We start from the raw sequence: 16,076 nt of genomic DNA, 5'->3' as shown, positions 1-16,076 counted from the left end.
CTCTTATCTGGCTTTATTTCTGCAGAATCATTTCCTGCTCAGAAAATGAGTAAATGTTAGATAAGAGTACAGGAGGCTTTAAAAGTTATTTTCGTCTCTTCTGATTCCTTCGACATTCATAAATTCATTTTTTTCCTCCTTCCTGTGCTCTTGCCTTATTTAACAGTTATGATATTAAAATCAGAACCTCTTTGTAATACGAAAAAAAATGTTGAATATTCGTTTTAAATATTGAGAGTGGCAGAGGTGTATTCATTTAATGATTAAGTAAAGGATATGATGAGTGAAGGAGCACCCAAGCTTCTCCAGGATTGTCATAGGGATAGTGGGGTAGGGATGAAGTATTGGATGATCAAGCCCCAGATGGCATAGATAATCGGAAAAGACAGCTCATTCTTACTCAGTTTAATAGGGTGTTACATGAAGATGTACCTCTGTTGTTACCTAGGGTGCAACCACATGCAAGCCATTATATATTCATCTGTGTAATAATTGTATATCAAAATACACAGATTGTCATAGTGGCTCCAGCAACCCAAGTAGTGAGCTTTTTGCAATAATATAGACCTGAGGAAATAAACCCCTGAGTTAGGAAGGTTGTCATAGGAATGAACTGAAAGGGACAGATGATAAATATTAAGAATATTTAAATTATATGACTTAGACACTATAGGATTCAAACTTGACTGTGCATCAGAATCACTTGGAGTTTGTTAAACAAATTGCTGGGTCTCACCTATACAGTTTCTGAACAAGTTGGTCTGGAATGGGGCCTGAAAATTTGCATTTATGACAGATTCCCTGGGTGATGCCAATGCTATTCATTAGGAAGCATGCTTTAGGAATCACTGCCATAAAGGTCTGTAGACTCGTTCCCATCCTCACATTCCGTGTTTACAGTGGAGAGTCAATGCTAGCATAAAAGAAATGAGCAGAGAGTTCTAATTAAATTAAATAAAATATTTTAATTAAATGTTTGTATTTAAATTTTTTTCTGTTTTTTTTTTTTTTTAGGCCAAGTGATGGTAGTAACAGTAATTCAACATGTAATATTGAAGTTACAAACTCGCTGGATATTGAAGAAAGCATTTGGTCCCCTAGGTTTGGATTGAAGGGCAAAATAGATGTTACAGTTGGTGTGAAAATACATCGGGGATGTAAAACAAAATATAAGATAATGCCATTGGAACTTAAAACTGGCAAAGAATCAAATTCTATTGAACACCGTAGTCAGGTATAATAAGAAAATTGTCTGAATGTGTAATATGTTTAAATTTTTTTATATGTTTAAAAAGTAGTCTGCTTTATATATTTTGATTCAGTTCAGGTAATTTTTAATTTAACCCAGCATTTCCTATACATAATTTACCACAGAGTTATTATTTTCATGTAACATCTACATAGGATACTCATTTAGGAAACAGTGTAAATTCATTCTTTTGTTTTTGACCTTTAATCTGATTATACTGATTTTTATTTAAAATGAAATATAGAACTGTATCTTACCATTATGTTAAATTCAGGTTTTTTAAAATCATCTTCTCTTTGGTAAATATAACACTCTTCTATTGGCCTTCAAAATTGCCTGAAATATTATACTAATAATAGTGAGTTAACAAATCAAAATAATTAACAAAAAGTTCTGTTTTTTTTTTTTTCTAATTATTTCTGATCCCTCTGCCAACCTCCACATTGGCTGTCTATGGTATGTCCTAGACACTTTTAAATAAGCAGATAGGAGCTTCCCTGGTGATCCAGTGTTTAACAAGACCTACGCTTACCGTGTTGGGGCCTTGAGTTCTATACATGGTTGGGGAACTAAGAGCCTACTGAATTGTATAATCAGGGATTAAAGAGATTTTTCTCTTATTAAATCCTTCTTGTCATTCTTACTTATGTACCAAATACCAAAGGTAGAAAAATTAGATTTCCCCTATTAGAAGACTCAAATATTTCACTTTAGTAAAACAGAAAAAGCTGAAATTATGAACAAAGACTTGGTTAGATTAAAGCCTTCTTGAGAAAGGAAAATCGTGCCAAGATACAAGAAAAGCTGTTTTTGAAGTCAAAGATTTGAAGAAATGTGTTCTATATATAATAGAGGCTGAAAGTTTTCACTTGTTTAAGGACATGTTTGATTGAACTCACTTTTGAATGCTAACAGAAGAGAAATATAAAGGCATTTCAGTGTCTAAAGTGGTCTAGATTCAAAGACCTTTTTTCTAAGGCCACTGCTCTAAATTAAAATGCCTTCAAGGCAAGGAATATTATTGTATTTATTTTGTTCAGTTGGAACTTTTATCTTTGCAAGAAGAGAAGTTGCAGGAAGAACTTCTAAGAATACAGTTGTATTTGTTGTATTTTTAAAATGAGAAAATTGATTTGAACAAGGCCCAAACAAATATACTGGTGTGTATATTGCATATTCAGGGTGTAAAAAACAAGCAGACAGAATTATTGTAAATCATTGATATATATATAGGTATTGTGGGTGAGGAAAGATAAATTTCTCATCTTATGCGGTTTGACTTTCTCTATTTTGGTAATACAGAAAAAGCTTATGTTATAGACTAACTTCATTTAAGGAGGATTTTTATTTTGTAAGTGGGATTATTTTCTAAATATTCATTTGTAAGTTAGTAATTTGGCATTTGAAACATATTTTCTAAAGGAAAAATATTATATGGAGCTGTGATGTCTAAACCAGCTTACAAAAACCTATTTAACTTGTGATATAGTTGAATTAAACTTGTGACATAATTGAACTATAATATTGTTGTAAAATTTCATTCCAGCTTCCTTTTACCATTATATGAAGGGAATGTCATTCAGATATTTTTCCCTTTTAATAAATCCCAGAAGCAGAGTCCTTTTCCTTCTGCCTCAGTTCCTGTGTAGGGAAAAACTAACATAGAAAGACCATTAATTTGGATTGACTCTCTAGGTTCACAGCCCCAAGGGTCATAAACCTTGTCGTTTATGAGTTCATTTTAATTTTTAAAAGTTTTATTTGGTTACCTGTGGTATATCTTTGGATACCTATACCGTATTCTTGGACTTCCCTAGTGACTCGGATGGTAAAGAATTCACCTACTGGAAACCTGGGTTCAATCCCTGGGTTGGGAGGATCCCCTGGAAGAGGGCATGGCAAGCCACTCCAGTATTCTTGCCTGGAGAATCCCCTGGACAGAGGAGCTTGGTGGGCTATAGTCCGTGGGGTCACAAAGTCCATGGTGGCCTATAGTCCATGGGGATATGACTGAGCGACTAAGCGCAGCACGTGCTGTATCAGGCAACACAGGTAGAGTGCTTGTAAGAAGGCCTTCCAGAGCACGTTACATAGGTTTAGATGTTACTGCTAAGGTGTTTTCATGATCTAAAGGAATTACATCTAACTTGTCTTAGATGGTTTCTCTGAAGAGCACCACATAAACCTAATGCACTTAATGTCACCTTCTGTTCTGTAAAAAGTAGTAAACTCTGTAGAGTTAGTCTCATTAGGTTATCACAGTTACTATGACATAAATAATATGCATTTTATAGTGTTTAATTCATTTACTTATTTTAAACAGGGAAAATAGTGTCTAACGACTGTTAACTTCAAAATATAAACTGTCTCTTGATTAATTTCCCTCTTACGTTTATTGGAAACCTAAACATTTACTAAGAAAAATTCTAAATATTTATTTTGTCTGTGTAAAGTGAGAAATATATACTATGTTTGTTTTGTGGAAATTAAATAGTTGGCATTGAATTTATTGTATTACCTGTCCTGAATTCAGATCGTGTTATTTTCAAAATGGAAATAATTTAATTGACATTGTGATTTTAAAATTATAATATGTATTCAGAATTCCTGGTGGTCCAGTGGTTGGGACTCTGGTTTCACTGCCCAGGGCCTTAGTTTGATCCCTGATGGGTGAACTAGGATCCTACAGCCATGAGGTATGACCAAAAAAACAACAAAAAAAATGATAATATATATTGACTGTAAAACATATATGGAAATATTGAAAATTAAAATTTTACTTGACAAAATGTACCATGTTTTCACAGCTTGTTCTGTATACACTGCTAAGCCAAGAGAGGAGGGCTGACCCAGAGGCTGGCCTGCTTCTCTACCTGAAGACTGGCCAGATGTACCCTGTGCCTGCCAAACATCTTGATAAAAGAGGTTAAGCTGTTTTCTCTCAACTTTACTTCTCAGGGTTTTGTTTGTTCATTGTTTTTTCCCTTCAGCTTTTGCTGACACACATTTATACCTGACAATCAATCGTTCATTGTGCTTGCTGGGCCTAAAACATTTCGTAATTTATAAGTTGTGGTACTTTAAAAAAAAAAAAGTTTTGACAGTGTACTATATAATTGAAAACATTGTTAACTTTTTTATTATATAAGTTTTTTTGTGTCATATTTTAGATTCCACATATAAGTGATATCAGATGGTATTTGTCTTTCTTTCTGACTTCACTTAGTATGATAATCTCTGGGTCCATGGTGCTGCAAATGGCATTATTTAATTCTTTTTTATGCCTGAGTAGTATTCTGTTGTTTATATGTACCACATCTTCTTTATCCATTCCTCTGTCGATGGACATGTAGTTTGGGATTAGCAGATGCAAACTGTTATGTATACGATGAATAAACAATAAGGTCCTACTGAATAGCACAGGGAACTATATTCGATATCCTGTGATAAACCATAATGGAAAAGAGCATGAAAAAAAAATATATATGTATAACTGAATCATTTTGCTGTAAAGTGGAATTAGCACATTATGAATCAATTATACCTTAATAAAATAAAAATTTAAAAATCTTCCTATACAAAACTTTATTTTAAACTTCTTATCTTATATTTGAGAGACTCTCAGTTCAGTTCAGTCGCTCAGTCGTGTCTGACTCTTTGCGACCCCATGAACCACAGCACACCAGGCCTCCCTGTCCATCACCAACTCCCGGAGTCCACCCAAACCCATGTCCATTGAGTCAGTGATGCCATCCAACCATCTTATTCTCTGTCATCCCCTCCTCCTCCTGCCCTCAATCTTTCCCATTATCAGGGTCTTTTCCAATGAGTCAGCTCTTCGCATCAGGTGGCCAAAGACACCTAATGCAACAATGGCATCTAATGAGACACTCTAGATAGCTGTATTTGTCCTTAGGTTGTTTAAAAACTTTAAAAACTTATCAAGTGAACCAAAATGGAAAGAAATATACCAAAATGTTAACAGTGGTTATTATTCTGGTGTAATGGGATACATGAATATTGCTCTTTCCTCTTTATGTTTTGAATCTGAAAGTTTTACTTACATGTAATGGAAAAGACATATAATAAATTTTACTTAATTCTTAGAAAACACCCATCCGTTTTTCCCCCACAGAATTATTAAGACTAAGAAATCAGATGGCATTCTTTTTGTTTCACCGTATTAACAAATCTCCTACTGGAGAGGAGAAGACAAAGCTTGCTCCTTTGCCACAAATAATTGAGGAACAGCAAACCTGTAAATACTGTTCACAGATGGGCAACTGTGCTCTCTATAGCAGGTAAACACTGTCTTCCGAAAGTATTAATTCCAGTTAAGTAAGCACTCAACTCAGAATGATTTAACATTTTTGGCTGGTCTGGCATTGATGACTTCATTTTGGTTATTTAAAACGAAAGGAATAGGAAAGAGAAAAAAGCATAGTTCATATTATATAACAAGCCTATTTCTTTGGAGAAAAATAGAATGCTTTGAAAACTTTTTCCAAAAGTGGATATTTTAATCTTGCTGCATACAGTTTCTGGGGAAAATGAAATAATTGTAGAACTTATAGAATATAGTTAAAGATGCAGTATAGGCATTGTGATTGTAACTTTTCTTAAATGATATCTCAAGAAATCTTCCATTTCTTAGTTGATGTTTTAATTTCAAACCTTTTGTAGTTCAAAACTGGGAAATTGGTTTTTCTAGACAGTTTGATATAATCCATTAGATCTGTCTTGTTTATACATGTCTATTTTTATACATATGGCAAGTTTATTAGCTGTCTTATGAGCAGTTATATGTATTTATACCTTCATTGAGCTTCCCTGGTGGCTCAGATGGTAAAGAATCTGTCTGCAGTGCAGGAGACCCAGGTTTGAACTCTGGGTCAGGTAGATCCCCTGGAGAAGGGAATGGCTACCCACTCCAGTATTCTTACGTGGAGAATCCCATGGACAGAGGAACCTGGCGGACTGCAAGTCCATGGGGTCACAAATAGCTGGACACAACGAGTGACTAACACATATACATACTATCATAGGTCAGTGAGAGTCTTGGAGGATGCAAGAAAGTGGTTAGATGCAAATTCAGACTAGGAAACAAGATCGAATCAGAACCAAACTTGTAATTCAGCCTGAAAATTCATATAAAGGACTTTTAAAAGTACAGTTGACCCTTAAACAGTGCTGGAGTTGGGGGCGCCAATCCTTTCTGCATTCGTAAATCTGAGTATATCTCATAATTGGCCCTCCACATACAACTGGGTGGTGAGCCCAGGTTGACTACAAGGTTTGTCCGCATTCTTGCCTGCATTCAGCCAATCTTGGATCGTGTATTGCTATTTACCATTGAAAAAAATCCACATGTAAGTGGACCCATAGAGTTCAATTCATGTTCTTCAAGAGTCAACTGTATTGTATCAGAAGATCTCTTAATGGCGAAGACCATGAATTGGGAAATTGGGACTATAATACAGTCACATTTTTTTTGAAACCTTGTTTACTCTCCATGTTTTCTGTGCTTTCCTATAGCATATTGCCCCTGAAATGACTTTTTAAAAAAAGTAGGTGCGGTGGTTATAAAGTATGATGATTGTCACATATGTGTACTTATTTTAGAAATATCTCATTTCATAGCCAGTGAATTGTTTTATATGCATCTCTGACTTGGAGCTTTATCTTTAGGGCGGTTGAACAACAGATGGAAGACAGTTCAGTCCCGACCAGCATGTGGCCCAAAATAAAAGAAGAAACTCAGCATCTCAAGCTTATACACTTAGAGTATTTTAGCCTTTGGTATCTAATGTTAACCCTGGAGTCTCAATCAAAGGATAATAAAAGAAATTACCAACATATATGGTTAATGCCTGCTTCAGAAATGTAAGTGGTCCATTTAATACAGTAAAACTTTAATAATTTGGATTCGCCAGTGGGATGAGATTTGTAATTAATGACAAATACAGGTTATGTACTGTGTTAAAGGCATGAAGTTTCATATATTCATGCCAACTCCAGATGGCTGTCAATGAATTTTTTTCTAAGGAGAGAACCATTGTTATTTTTAGTAGATTAAAGATACCTCAAGAAATCTTATTCTAAAAATTATTAGTAAAGTTACATCCTTTTTCATCAATGAAAAGAGTAAAAAACTTGAGTATATCATAAGGTGAATTTTAGCATATTGGCACAGTAGAAATTAATGAAGTTTTACTGAATATTTTAAATACTAGAGTATTTTTAAAGTCTTTTAATAAGTTTTCATAGAGATTCAAATTCTCTAAAGCATGTCAGTATTGTATTTTGTGAGGTCTTTTTTTTTTTTTTAACAAGTTACTTGTAAAGTTATAATTTTGTGCATCTTTGCATAGTATTTTTCTTTATGTACTATTTAGTTGTTTTTGACCCATTCTTTTTTTTTTCTTTCATTTATTTTTATTAGTTGGAGGCTAATTACTTTACGATATTGTAGTGGTTTTTGCCATACATTGACATGACCCATTCTTTTCTTTCCAGAGTGAATCTTGATAATAATGTGACTTGAGACCTAAGAACGTTATTTCTTTAATGCTAGACTTTAACACAAGGTACCATCACAGGGAAGAAAGTTTAAGTCATGTTCAATAGACTACATAATACTTAAGTATTATGTATACATTCTGCTGCTGCTGCTAAGTCGCTTTAGTCGCGTCTGACTCTGTGCGACCCCATAGATGGCAGCCCACCAGGCTCCTCTGTCCCTGGGATTCTCCAGGCAAGAACACTGGAGTGGGTTGCCATTTCCTTCTCCAGATATGTATACATAACACATAGTAAATATGTTAAGTGTGTGTGCCTGCAGGCTTCTGAAATGTAGTATAATAGTAGTGCCTGAGAGACTATAAATGCTTAATGCTTACTTCTGAGACCCAGTGGAATTGTCAATATGCTTGCCATTGTTTTAGTAACAATAATTATAAATTCTCTTGTAAATACTAAAGAAATATGTTGTTGCTTCCTTCACTTCAGGTTCAGAGTTAAATCATTATGATTTGTCTTCTGTAGTGTTAACCTGTATCAGAGCAGGAGGTGGGGGTGTCAGTCAAGAATCAAAGTGCTGATAAGCATGTTGTTCGGAAATCCCACCTGTGGGTACAATGAGGGGGATTCTTCCCCCCGCAAAAAAAGGGGAGAGCTCTCTGGCACCTGCTTAGAGACCTGGTGATGAGAGGTTTTTGGTTTTTTTTTTTGCTTTTCCATGTGGCTTGTGAGGTCTTAGTTCCCTAACCAAGGATCAAACCCATACTCACTGCAGCGGGAGTGTGAATATTAACCACTGGACCACCAGGGGAGTCCCGAGAGATTATTATTTTTTAAATAAATATTTATTTATTTATTTGGCAGCACATGAGACCTTCCATCTTCATTGTGGCATGAGGAATCTTTCGTTGAGGCATGTGGGATCTAGTGCCCTGACCAGGGATCAAACCAAGGTCCTCTGCATTGGGAGCCTGAAGTCTTTGCCACTGCACCACCAGGGAAGTCCCCCGAGAGAGTATTTTAAAATTAATTTCTCTTTTTCTTTCTCTTTCATAGGGAGGAGAGTGGCAGCTGCATTGGGAGCCTGATTAGAACAGAACATGTAAAGACAGTTTGTGATGGACAGTATTTACATAATTTCCAGCGTAAAAAAGGAGCCATACCCATCACAAATCTAATGGCAGGTGACAGAATTATTTTAAGTGGAGAAGACAGAACATTGTTTGCCTTGTCTAGGGGATATGTGAAGGAGATTAACTCAACAACAGTAACCTGTTCATTAGACAGGTGATGAAATGTTCCCTTTTTGGGTGGGGAGGGTAAAGCTTTATTGATAAGTAAACATATACCATACAGTTCACACATTTAAAGTATACAATTCAGTGGTGCTTAGTATATTCACCAAGCTATGCAGTTAGCACCAAAATCCATTTTAGAGCATTTTCATTGCCCCTGGAATACTCCCTACACCCTGTAGTCACCCCCAGCCCCAGACAACCACCAGTTCCCTTTCTATATTTATAGATTTGCCTTTTCTGATTCATACACTATGTGGTCTTTTGTGACTGGCTTTTTTTTACTTAACATACCGTTTCTGAGGTTCATCTTCATGTAGTAGCTTGTACCAGTGCTTCATGCCTTTAAAAAATTTTAGATAAAATTCGCATATCATAAAATTAACCATTTTTTCAAAAATTTATTTATTTATTTATTTTTTTATTAGTTGGAGGCTAATTACTTCACAACATTTCAGTGGGTTTTGTCATACATTGATATGAATCAGCCATAGATTTACACGTATTCCCCATCCCGATCCCCCCTCCCACCTCCCTCTCCACCCGATTCCTCTGGGTCTTCCCAGTGCACCAGGCCCGAGCACTTGTCTCATGCATCCCACCTGGGCTGGTGATCTGTTTAAACATACAGTTCAGTGTGCGCGTGCTAAGTCACTTCAGTCATGTCCGACTCTTTGCAACCCTATGGATGTAGCACGCCAGGCCCCTCTAACCATGATGATTCTCCAGGCAAGAATCCTGGGGTGGGTTGCCATGCCCTCCTCCAGGGGATCTTCCTAACCCAGGGATTGAACCTTAGTCTCTTACGTCTGCTACGTTGACAGGCAGGTTCTTTACCACTAGTGCCACCCGGGAATCCTATACAGTTCATCGGCATTTAGCAGTTATCCAACTGCTGAAGTTTTGCTTAGTACATTGTGTTACATGTAGTAATGTGGACATGTGTGTGTGGGTGTGTGCTCAGTTGCTAAGTTGTGTCTGACTCTTTGTGACCCCAGGGACTGTAGCCCACCAGCCTCCTCTGTCCATGGGATTTTCCATGTAAGAATTCTGGAATAGGTTGCCATTGCCTTCTCCAGGGTAGCTTCTCAGCCCAGGGACTGAACTCACGTCTCCTGCATGTCCTGTATTGGCGCAGGTGGATTCTTTACCACTGAGCCAGCCGGGAAGCCCATTATGGATGTAATCTTATCTAAAGAATTCTCACAACCACATGTGCAGCAGGCGGGACAGATGTCCTGTGTTGGCTGTAACGCTTATATCGCCTCCTTAGCCCTCTGGGCGCTCACCATTTTGTTCAAATTGCTTTTTTCCATTTATAGTTGTGATATAAAGTATAAATTAAAACAAAGTAAGTTAATTTAAAGAAAAATATTAAGTAAATTGTAGAATAGTTGGTATGAAAATTTGTGGTTGAAGCTAATATCCATGTTCGTTAATATCCGTATTCCCCTCTTCCTGGACCCCCAGTCTTCCTTGCATTTACTTGCAGGCATGCGTCACCTTTCTCAGTGGATGGAGATCAGTAATTGGGATCTAGAGGGTAACTGCAGTGGAAATGTCCAGGCCTGCTCTCCAGTAATCAGTAATCCTGGTTAAGCAGTAACCAGCCCTAGCCCGGGTTTCGTGATATTGGAGTATAAGCCGTGATATTTCTGCTGTTTCTTAGGAGTCCTTTCAGTCAGTCCTGTGAGGTATTTATTTAGTACCTGACATATGTTAGCTACTTTGCAAACTCTTGAAGAATTTGTAGTCTTGTGGGTAACAAATAAATATATATTTCAGTCTTAATATGACAAGTGTTTGAATTAATGGGAAAACAGGAGAGGCATTTAACCCAGTTTTTGGTGGCTCGGGGAAGGCGAGTGAAAACGGTCGTTCTAGATCTTCATCCTGTGGGTGAATGTTAGTCCTCTGAAGCAGTGTGGGAGGAATATACCAGACAGAGGGGACGAGGTGTGGACAGGCCTGATGGTGTGAGGTGGGGTGTTCTGGAAAGTGTAGGTACTAATTACTTTCTGGAATGTAAAAGATAAAGGAGTTATTGGACAGGAGTTAATCAGTGGAGGCAAAACTGAAAGCAGAGACAGCAGGCACCTGCTATAGTGGCCCAGGCTTGAGGTGATTGAGGGCAAGGTGGTTTTGACGGAGAAGGTGGAATGCCTTTGAGAAGTATTTGGAAAGTAAAATTGTCTGACACTGAGATCTTGATTGGATCTGCAGGGTGGGAGAGGGAAGAATCAAGATAGTCATGTAGATGCAAGAACCATTACCTGAGGTCAGGTCCACAGGAGGAGGATAAGGCTTCAGCAGGGATAAAGAGTTGTTCAGTTTTGCAGACTTTCACTGCCTGAGTTTTAACTCAGTGGAAAGATCTTGCTGCTTGCTGGACATTCAAAGCTGAAGCTTGGGTGAGAAATGGGGTAGGAGAGGAATGTGAGGTTAGGCCTGGTGATGTAGATTTGGGATTCAGACTCAGGCGGAGGCATGGGACCAGTGGGGAAATGACAAGAAAGAACAGTACAGAGGACCATGGAAGGGACCTCAGGAACATCGCAGGTTAGCCTGATAGAATAGTGGGAGAAGCCTTGGGGAAAGAGACATGTACTCCAGGCCTGAGGAGGCAGGGGCCATGTGCTCAGGATCCTGCTGGGGCTGGTGAGCCCACTTGAAGTTCAAGGAAGGCCAAGTGAGTTGTCAGCAGATGTTGTAGGTTTTGGATTATTAACTGTCCGCCCCCCCCCCCCCCCCCCCCGCCCTTTTCAATTTATTTGTTTGGCTGCTCCAGGTCTTAGATGCAGCATGCGAGAGTTTTAGCTGTGGCATGTGAAGTCCTAGTTGTGGCATGTAGGATCTAGCTCTCCAACCAGGGACTGAACCTGAGCCCCTACAGTGGGAGCTCAGAGTCCCAGCCACTGGACCACCAGGGAAGTCCCTTAACTGCTTTGACTTCGGTGCCTTTTGCCTTCCCCTACTCTATTTGCTCCCCATTCCAGGACCCTATCCCTGCCTTTGGTTGGCAAGTATGTATTAGGGGCTGGTAGCCATTTTCATAGTGATTCTGGCCCATTTACTTTTTATTTCTTTTTATTTTGGGTTGCACTGGGATCTTCATTGCTGTGCATGGACTTTCTCTGGTTACAGAGAGTGGGGGCTACTCCCTAGTTGCACTGTGTGGGCTTCTCATTGTGGTGGCTTCTCTTGTTTCGGAGCACAGGTTCTAGGTGCAAAGGCTTCAGTAGTTGCAGCGTTCAGGCTCAGTAGTTGCAGCTCCCAGGCTCTACAGGTGAACTTAGAGCAGTCTCAGTAGTTCTGCAGCATGTGGAATCTTCCCGGACCAGGGATCAAACCCATGTCTCTTGCACTGGCAGGAAGATTCTTATCTGCTGAATCATCAGACAGCAACACATTTCTTATACCGACCCACTGACTATGTTAAATGAAAAATATTCACATACATATGTTTTGCTGCTTCAGGAACTTGTCAGGACTCCCAGAATCAACTTTGTTCAGATTGGACCAGGAAGAAAAAAATTGTGATATAGATACCCCATTAGGAAATCTTTCTAAACTGATGGAAAATACTCATGCCAGGTTTGTAACAATAAATGAATCTGAATATTACTCCAGTTTCCTGAGGAATATTATTAAAAACATGTTTTTTTGCTTTTCAGCCAAAAACTTCGAGATTTAATCATTGACTTGCGTGAACCGCAGTTTATATCCTACCTCAGTTCTGTTCTTCCACATGATGCAAAGGACACAGTTGCCTGCATTCTGAAAGGTATGTTATAATCAGCATGCCTGTGTCCATTAATTTTTCTTGGTTCTATTTATAATTTAATCTATATTAGAGTCTAGTGTCTTAATTTATTAATTATTTAATACTTGTTTCTTATATATTTGTTTAATTAATAATTGCTTAATTATTTAATAATTTATTAAACTTCTAATTATGGTTTTTAGACAGCATCTCTTTGGAAGTAGTTTACATGTGACTTTTAATATCACCATGACATTTCCTTACTTTGAGAAGACTATTGAAGAAAAGACTACAACAGAGGCTGCTTTTCTTATAAAGTAGTTAAGTTGCTCATTGAAAATTCAACACTCTTATTCCTGTTATTTTTAAATCTAAATGTAGGTTTGAATAAGCCTCAGAGGCAAGCCATGAAAAAGGTACTTCTTTCAAAAGACTACACCCTCATCGTGGGTATGCCTGGAACAGGAAAAACAACTACAATATGTACTCTCGTAAGAATTACTACTCTTTTGCTTAGAAACTGGGTATTTAAATCCACTTCTCTTCAGTTCAGAGAACGTGATACTGGATATCAAAAGGGCTGAATTTCAAATCAAAATGTCTTTGTTCAAACTAAGAATGACACGAGAAATAGAAAAGCTCAATACCAATAGTTGTAATCATCTTGCATATATACCTTGCATTTAAGGTTGTCTAAAATCTCTGTGTTTTCCTCTCTTTAAAAAATGACAAGTTGTACGAGGAGGTTGAAATAGATTCTTTTTTTTTTAAAAGAACTATTTATATATTTGGCTGCACCAGAAGTTAGTTGTAGCCTTCGGGATCATTAGTTGTGGCATATGGGATCTAGTTCTCTGACCAGGGACCGAACTCGGGCCGCTTGCATTGGGAGCACAGAATCTTAGCCACTGGACTGCTAGGGAAGTCCCTGATACAGATTCTTATTGAAATTTTTTTTTTTCATGTCAGTAAATTTCTGAGCCGTCTTAGAATAATGATGATGATGGCACCACATATTTACTGATTGATACTTTATGCCAGGCACTAGTCAAAAGTTTTTATGTACTCAATTTTGTCATGATATAAGTAATATATTGGTAACATATCATTGATAACATAATAATGCCATGTTACTTTCATAAGACATTTTGGCTTTATAATTTTTTTTAAAGTTACTTTGGGGAATTCCTTGGCAGTCCATTGGTTAGGAGTCTATGCTTTCACTGCCAAGGTCCCAGGTTCGATCCCTGGTGGGGGAACTAAGATCCCTTGACCTGTGCAGTCAAAAAAATAAAATCAAAGGAAATAAAAAGTTACTTGGCTTGGCTCTTAGTTAAGTTTTCTAATTCTTTTCGAAAAATATAAATGTTAAAAATTATCAGGAGCTAAAAGTAATGCTCTTTTCCATTCTTTTGTTTATTAATAGGTAAGAATTCTCTATGCCTGTGGTTTTAGTGTTTTGTTGACCAGCTATACACACTCTGCTGTTGACAATATTCTTTTGAAGTTAGCAAAGTTTAAAATCGGATTTTTGCGCTTGGGCCAGATTCAGAAGGTACATCCCGATATCCAAAAATTTACAGAGGAGGAAATTTGCAGATCAAAGTCCATTAAATCTTTAGCTCTTTTAGAAGAACTCTACAATAGTCAAGTAAGTACAATTATTGTATAATCATACTGACAGTAATTTTTGCTGTCAGAATGAGGGGAGAAATGGCACTTAGAGAAATTCAATTGCATTGACCGAATTTGCAGATTAATTTATATAAACCATAGGACCAGTTTATGAGTTTATAGTTTGCTCTTTGCTTCTGAACTGAAACAAGGTTTCTGGTCTATTTTTCAGGGCTCCCATCTTCTAGTTTAAAATATCCTGGTAAAGGAAAACTCTGTTTCTCTCTACTCACACTTCTGACACTAACTACATAGAGTTAGTGCAGGCTCTACAGGTTAAGGGCTCAGTCCCATGAAACTGTCCCCTACTTCATTTCTGAATTGCAAGTTCAGATCTCCTGTGCCCGTCTTGGGGATTCCTGTGTCTTCCTCCTTGGGTTCCATAATTTGCTTGAATGACTCATAGAATGCAAGAAAGTCACCATATTAGCATGAACTCAGGCATGGTTAAAAGGGGCTTATGAATCTGCCCTGTGGAACTCTGAGCAGATCTAGGAGGCTGAAGCTTTTATCTTACAAATAAGAAATGAGGGAACTAGAAAGGCTTTTGTGCCCAGGAGGGCCCCGTAAAGTCCTGCTTGGTTTCACATATTGTTACGTGATCTTTTGGGACTGGAGTTTTTCACTTGGCCTAATGTTCCAAATGTCTGAAATCTGGGATATGTGAGGCAAAAAGAAAACCAAGGGAAGAAGCTACTGTGCTTTCCTCATGTCCCAAGGTCTCTAGCTGACTTACCTTTTCTCCACCTTTCAGAGGCTTTATAGTTTTATATATAATGTCCAGGGCTTTTAGTTATACTTTGTGGGAGGGAAAAGTACTCCATCTTCCCAGAAGTGAAGTCCTAGTTCACATTAAAAAAAAAATTCATTAACTTACTGCCTCTTGAAATGTTCAGATTTCCATTTCGATATATCCAAACTTGAGGATTGTTATCGTGTCTGGAAAATTAACTTGATTTTTAAAAATTTATAGAAAAAAAAATAAAAAATTTTTGCATGTTGTAAGTGTTTCTAAATTAAAAAATATTGGGGATATCTGTTTGGGGGGACGAAGAGCTCTTTTTTGATCTTTTAATTTCAAACGGGAAAAACAAGGTCTGTTTCTTGGACATATTAAATTACTGATCTATTTTTTTTCTTTGTGTTTAGCTTATAGTTGCAACAACATGTATGGGAATAAACCATCCCATATTTTCTCGTAAAACTTTTGATTTTTGTATAGTGGATGAAGCCTCTCAAATTAGCCAGCCTATTTGCCTAGGGCCACTTTTTTTTTCACGGAAATTTGTGTTGGTGGGGGACCATCAGCAGCTTCCTCCCCTGGTGCTAAACCGTGAAGCAAGGTAAGCAGACATTAAAGTTTCAGTTTTAAACTAGATACTTTATAAGGGATGATATCAGTAGACTAATAATCCTGAATCTGATTTGTTGACAGAGCTCTTGGCATGAGTGAAAGCTTATTCAAGAGGCTGGAGCAGAATAAGAATGCAGTTGTACAGTTAACTGTGCAATACAGAATGAACAGGTATTTGTAACAGTGTCAGCTATGAGTGATTTTCATATTTGTGTTCATCAC

The 16,076-nt window shown here is 37.5% G+C and overlaps 1 protein-coding gene across 1 annotated transcript in view; it reads left to right on the top strand.

The window, feature by feature from the left end:
• The window catches only part of DNA2 (DNA replication helicase/nuclease 2), a 39,886-nt gene that overhangs the window by 16,636 nt on the left and 7,174 nt on the right, over window positions 1-16,076 (top strand). The window contains exons 6-16 of the mRNA XM_061161663.1: window positions 1,015-1,234; window positions 4,057-4,174; window positions 5,385-5,550; window positions 6,938-7,132; window positions 8,825-9,055; window positions 12,541-12,657; window positions 12,738-12,847; window positions 13,208-13,317; window positions 14,253-14,477; window positions 15,650-15,843; window positions 15,936-16,025. Of these exons, the coding sequence (XP_061017646.1) occupies window positions 1,015-1,234; window positions 4,057-4,174; window positions 5,385-5,550; window positions 6,938-7,132; window positions 8,825-9,055; window positions 12,541-12,657; window positions 12,738-12,847; window positions 13,208-13,317; window positions 14,253-14,477; window positions 15,650-15,843; window positions 15,936-16,025 (1,776 nt within the window). The remainder of the gene's footprint in view (window positions 1-1,014; window positions 1,235-4,056; window positions 4,175-5,384; window positions 5,551-6,937; window positions 7,133-8,824; window positions 9,056-12,540; window positions 12,658-12,737; window positions 12,848-13,207; window positions 13,318-14,252; window positions 14,478-15,649; window positions 15,844-15,935; window positions 16,026-16,076) is intronic.

The sequence above is a fragment of the Dama dama genome, chromosome 15 (assembly GCF_033118175.1).
Source record: "Dama dama isolate Ldn47 chromosome 15, ASM3311817v1, whole genome shotgun sequence".
NCBI lineage: Eukaryota > Metazoa > Chordata > Mammalia > Artiodactyla > Cervidae > Dama > Dama dama.
This window is presented reverse-complemented; position numbering and strand designations above follow the sequence as displayed.